Source organism: Emydura macquarii, unplaced genomic scaffold, assembly GCF_026122565.2.
Source record: "Emydura macquarii macquarii isolate MOO-44397 ecotype Brisbane River unplaced genomic scaffold, CSIRO-AGI_Emac_v2 contig_3295, whole genome shotgun sequence".
NCBI lineage: Eukaryota > Metazoa > Chordata > Testudines > Chelidae > Emydura > Emydura macquarii.
In genome coordinates, this window is record NW_027133432.1 from 3428927 (window position 1) to 3434883 (window position 5957).

Here is a 5957-nt window from a genome sequence, read left to right on the forward strand (position 1 = left end):
TGGTCCATGTGCTACTACAACAGGGAACAGTTTTGACCTGTACTTCATTAGTAACCAAAGTCCTAAGTGTCTACTATTGTAAAATCACTGTAACTCCATCAATCAGTGGAGTTGTTCTGGATTTACACCTGGGAAATTGAGATCAGACTCTAGCACACATATTACTATACTGGACTTACCCCTTTCAGGTTCATTTATTGCTTTACCCTATGTCAAAACCCAATATTGCTACTAGTTGTGAAGATGGTTCTTGTTGTCACCTTGCCAAGTTTCCACTTGATGGTTTAGATTTACCCTGATCATTTTAGCAGACTTGTCCTCAGGTAACTATTTCAAAAACCTTGTTTAGGCTGTGATTATAGAGGTTATAAAATGAATCAATTTCTACTCATTTCAGCAGCAGTAAGAGAAACAAATCAAGTATACACATGAGAAGGGCAAACAAACAGAAATGAAATACAGGATTTTCATGTAATAGACAAATACAGGCTTTTGGTAAGTGGTTTTTTGGACCAAGCAGAGATGTGAATTTAACCCAAAAGCCCTCTCTCCCCCATCCCCAAATAAGAAAACTTAAATAAGTATACTGTGTTCCCTTGCAGGCTCAATGATGCTATCTTAACACTGCTTCACCATACTAAGTGAGATACTTTTACTGTTTTTTTTTTTTTAAACACAAAGAAAATTCTACCTCCTGCAATATCTCAGTTTCTAGGTACTTTAAATATGTTATTTTAAAATAAAAAGGTTAACATATGGCTTAAGACTTCCAATTTGAAAGTTTTCTTCATTTCTGGCCAGACAAAGATAGTAGAGGATTTTATTTTCCTAACTAATTTAAGTCTATGAATTACCTGAAGGTCTAACTAGCTTCAATTAAACTAGAAATAAAAGACACTTCACATTTTCTCCAGTATTCAAAAACATTTGTTTTATACTTTTTACTGAACTCTTCCTTTCTTGCAATTTATAAGCAAGATGAGTTCTGCTTAAGCAGAGCATATATCATAATGAACACAATTAGTCACACTTAATAAATATACATTCACTGTTAGGAATCTGAACTCTAAGAATGTAAAACATGTTTGATAGATTCCCAGATTACCACAAAGCCATGTAAAAACTGCTTTATTGGTTGCAGTTCGCAAATTACAATAAATATTGATCCCAAACATGAAATCAACCATTTATGACAAGGACAAGCAAGATCCTTGAAGAATTACATGAAATTGGGCAAAGAGATACTAATTAAGGAGGCATCTTGTGAACTGGAATCATTTCGCTTTCTTGGGCATTGCAGCTACACCCAGCTCATAAAAAGCATAGCCTGTTCCTGAAAAGAAAAGAGACGAAAGATTAAGAACAAGTTTACAAAAAGGTACAAATAAAGACAACCCTGCAGCAAAGTTTGTATTTTGCAAAATCAGATTCTTTGAGTATATATATATATATCCAATTGAGACAGACCTGACCTAGACTTCTCACTTGCTATATAGAAAGACAGACTGACTTCAAGTTCTATCTATATGTGGTATTCCCAAAAGAGAGTTTAAAACAGGCTTTCTGCAGATATGCTGAAATTGAAACAGCTTGAAATTTTGAATTTATGATGTACTAATGTTTTGCTTAGCCTTGCTATTGAGTGCATTTAGCATATTTTGCACACACAACGAAGTTGTACAAGAGACTTGCCATTCACATTTTAAAAAAGTTTTCTTTTAAAATTACACAAGAACTATAACTATTTAATAAGAAAGTTTTCTATCCATCCTTACCAACAACTGTTAGAATCATGGTGATTTTATACAGCAAAGCATCTGTTACTCCACCTTTAAGATGCACTGGCACTCCATCATCCTCCTAATGGAAACAAATCCAGGAACATGAGTAATCTTGTGTGCATGCTGTTCTTAAGATACTTACTGTAGATATTCTAAGTTTACCAAATATGTGAGCTAAAAATAATTTATTTTTGAGTTGGATAGCCATATCATTCTTTCCAAATACTCTTAGTTTTCATTATTCTTGAAAAATCCTTTCTTGCCAATATTTTCCAACATATTTTTAAGTCAGTAATTTAGGATTCAGACTTGTGCTTCAAGTTCTTGCTTGCACCAAAAGTTAGATACTACATTCTGATGTTGAGGGTATTTGGAAGTTGCAAATCTCATCCTCTTTCATCCCATTATATCAATGCATTATGTTAACATAACATCTTTCATCCACAGAATAATCCGCTCCCAAGGTGCTTTGCAAATTTTAACAGAATTTCATCCATTGCAAAAGGTGCCACTTGTGCGGTGGAATGTGGCAGAATGTTTAGTGCCAGAGCTCCCTAGAAGAGTTTTCTTCAGAATGAGAACTGTACAGTTTAGCCAACTGAAATGACATGGGAATTTAGGTAGGAAGAGCAGTCACTCAAACTGAAATTTGGACTAGAATACTCCTAATCTTGCAACAGCGCCACAAGCAATCAATGCCCCAATCATCCAAAAGATAGCAGTCTAACATGAAGTCCTACCTCCCACTATCCTGGAATATTAATTCAGGTGGAAGCAATACCTCCTGCTGAGTTTCTAATACCACTTTCTATAAAAGTTTTCCTGGAAATTGTCTATCCAAGTTCTGAGCAGGTTCAATCTGGCCTATTTTAGGAGATTTGATAAGTATAAAAGTACAACTGGTATGGCTGCAGGCTAACCAATAAAAAACCCACAATCCTTTAACTACAGAAATACCTCAGTAAGTGGAAAAAGGATCACACAGCAAATTTACATGTGCATTACATAAGTATTTGTTTCCTCCAACACACTTTCTACTTTCCATTTGTTCTTGTGAATAAACTTCTCCTATTTGGGAATATTTCATTTATCCCATCAGCAGGATATTTCAAGAAAGTGAAAAATATTAAATCATGTAACACTATCACCCAAGCAGTCAGACTGCACAACTGTTGACAAGTCAAAAGATGCACCTTTTTCCATGTATAGATCACTTTAATAATATGAAGACTGCTCTGTTAATTTGAAACATTAGTTTTACAAGTTATTCTCAAGTGTTAAAATGTGAAAGCAGACCTTTTCTTTACGTATTCCTCTAAACTAATTAAATGCTACAATCGAAGAACTGCACAAAATACCAATACATTCTTTCAAAGTCTTTTCTATTTGCAATAAAATTACACATTGTTCATGTATACTCAATACCTGAAAAATCTTCTGCTTCTCTGGAACTCTGTTCTGAATTTGCCTGCGTGAGGTAGTGCTTATGGTCCTCTGTAAAATTTGCCGAAGAGCCTACAATTAGAACATATAACACTTAACACTAATCAACTGGAGGATTCAAGTTTTATGGAAGAAAGTCAGGGGGGTGTTTTGTTTGTTTGCTTTTTATTACCACTCCAACAAACTATTACTGTTTAACTGGTAAAAGCAGAAAGCTATAGTTCCATGCCCTCTGTTCTCTCTCTTCGCCAAAGATCAGGTTTATACTGCAGCACTAAAGAAAAACAGCAATCTTAATCAGTTTTGCTGTGCCAAGTCATAAGACAACTATACAAGCCTAGAATCTCATTTAATTGTCACAGCTCTGACCGAAAAGGCTACACTGTAACTGCAATAATTTTATCTTGCTCACAGCTTTCTATTAAAGTCACCTTTCAAATGATCTCAGCCCAACATCTGATCAAAATTTATTCAGACATTTTTTAGTTAAGTATTCAACCACTCCAGCTTTGACAGTTGATCACAAAACACTGCTGACCCCCTTACATGACATGAGTGGAATGATAGCCCAGCATTACAATGGCTTAAATTATTTCTCTCCCAGAGGACTCAAAGAGTGGTAATACTAATTGCACCTTTTCCCCAAAAAATACGCCTGAAGTCTAGATCTATCTTGTATTCCTTCATCTTTACTGTACACATGGGATCTCTAGAAGAGAAGAGAAGACAAGACAACAAGAGTATTCTACACTGCACTAAACACCATGGCTAGACTACTTCAGCTGGATTGGGCTGCAGCATCTGCCTTAGTTGGCAGTTTAAGACCTGGGCTCTTACCCAGCAAGTACATCTCTCCACCAATAACCTGTTAGATGGCTAGTTTCCTCCAGGAAAATGCAGTTTACAAAGCTCAGAATTAAATATGTGACAGATTAAGATAAGAGGATTTGGCTGTGGAATGAACTTCTAAAGGAGGCATGTCTAGTGACTTTCCATCTTCAGAGCATGATGCAAGACCCTCCCTCCCTTTTGACAGCGCTTTTCCATTAGAGACCTTGATGTGGATATTTAATTTACCTGGGAAAACTATCCCATAGCAATGGAGCCCGGTCAGAAAACCCTAAACATTAATAAGCAAAGAAGGGAAAATAGATGCTTTTCCACTTTTAAGACTGAAGAGTAATTAACACTTAAAAAACCTCATGCCTAAGCATCACAAAAGATGAACCATTTGTCATTTGAAAACTATCTACTGGAATCACAAATTCACTTTAAGTAGATTTGCCCGTGATACTAGGGGGTAGAGCCAACTTTAAGTGCTGCACCCGGGGTTTGTTTCTCAAAGGTTCATTTCAGCTCAACATGCACCTGCAGACCACCACACACACACACACACACACGGCACTAGGCTGCCTACATCGGCGTCAGAGGGAAAGCCGCCACTTCAGCGCCTCCTGCAGCTTTACGCGGACAGCTCTACCCTGACAACCATGTCGGACTGAGGGAAGAACCAGCGTGACCTTGGCTCTTCCTTACCAAGGACCTCCTCAGCGCGGCCAGCTGAGCGCCCCAAGGAAAGCAGCAACCGCCTCTACGGGCCCTGGGCGCACAGCAGAGACGGGACCCCCTCCCCCCGGCTCCCACCCCGGGCCTTGCACAGGAAGAGACGGGGCAGGGCTCCCCCACAGCCCTGCGGGCGCCCCGGGCTTCGCTCGCCGCCTGCAGCCCAGCCCCCCCGCGAGAGGAGCAGCCCAGAGCGCGGAGAGGCCCAACGGCTGCCTGGGGGCGGCGGGAGAGACTCCGGGAGCCGCCCCGAGGGGAGCGCCCGGCCGGCCAGCCCCGGCCAGCTAAAGGGCAGGGGACACCGCGCTACGGGAGGGAGAAAGGCGGAGCCGCGCTGCCCGCCCGGGCTGGACACGCTTCATGGCCCGGGCCGGCCCCGCTCACCAGCAGGTTCCGCATCCGCAGCATCTTGGCGCTGGACCGTCCCCTCACCGCCGCCCCGCGCTCCGAGGCCTGCAGGAAGTGGAGAGACGAGCTCGAGACTAAAACAAGGCAAGGACACCGGAAGCGGAAATCACTCGATTGGGACGCGCGACGCCGGCTGCCGGCCGGAGCCCACCCCTACGCGAACGCCCCGCCCAGAGAGCGAAGCCGGAAGTGGTTAGAACGGCTACGGCGGCTGTGCTGCACTCAGAGAGCGGCGCTGATCACGTGGTAACAGCCCTTCCCCTCCCCCCCTTGCTAGGCCTCCGGCACCTGCGCATTAGTAACCCTTCAAAGGGGGGAGGGGGGCCGCGCACCCAGCTGACTGCGGCTGCGCTAGTAGGAGGGGCTGACTCAATTCAACTGCCTGCGGGTGGGGACCCCGGGCCGGCTCTTGTGTGACTCTTGCTAGGCGGGCCCATGAGCTGCGTTGAGACAGAACCGGGCCGCCTTAGCCGGTTACATGAGTCCAGCCGCCCCGCCCGGGCCAGGGAGCCGCATCGGCTCGTCTCCCCCAGGCGGGACCCGCAGCTGCCGCCCAGCTCCGGGGGAAGGGGCCGATCGCCCAGGCTGCCGCGCGCCCTGCCCCTGTTCTGAAGTGACACTGGGTGTAGGTAGCCGCTGGTCACAGCCCTCGTCGCCCCGCCACTCCGCCTTCCCCCAGTAATCCCTCGCCAGCCTGCTGCGCCGGACAGTCACTTGCCTTTGTGTTGCAGGGTAGAGAAACGCACACATTGCACCTGCTGG

At 43.5% G+C, this 5957-nt stretch overlaps 1 protein-coding gene across 1 annotated transcript; it reads right to left on the reverse strand.

Moving 5' to 3' along the window:
- Positions 1–1112: 1112 nt before the first annotated feature.
- Positions 1113–5327, reverse strand: COX7A2 (cytochrome c oxidase subunit 7A2). The gene is made up of 4 exons (XM_067532639.1): positions 5172–5327; positions 3207–3296; positions 1776–1860; positions 1113–1333 (listed from the first exon to the last, which is right to left on the reverse strand). Exons 1-4 carry the CDS (start codon positions 5193–5195, stop codon positions 1275–1277), a joined length of 258 nt encoding a protein of 85 aa, XP_067388740.1. The 5' UTR covers positions 5196–5327; the 3' UTR covers positions 1113–1274.
- Between the last annotated feature and the right edge of the window lie 630 nt (positions 5328–5957).

Excerpts from the sequence above, each read along its gene's own strand:
- COX7A2 (XM_067532639.1), bottom strand. The coding sequence starts at position 5,195 with ATGCTGCGGATGCGGAACCTGCTG. Across the intron at positions 3,297-5,171 it reads TGCGGATGCGGAACCTGCTG|GCTCTTCGGCAAATTTTACA; the intron begins GTGAGCGGGGCC and ends TTCTAATTGTAG. Across the intron at positions 1,334-1,775 it reads CATGATTCTAACAGTTGTTG|GAACAGGCTATGCTTTTTAT; the intron begins GTAAGGATGGAT and ends TTTTCTTTTCAG.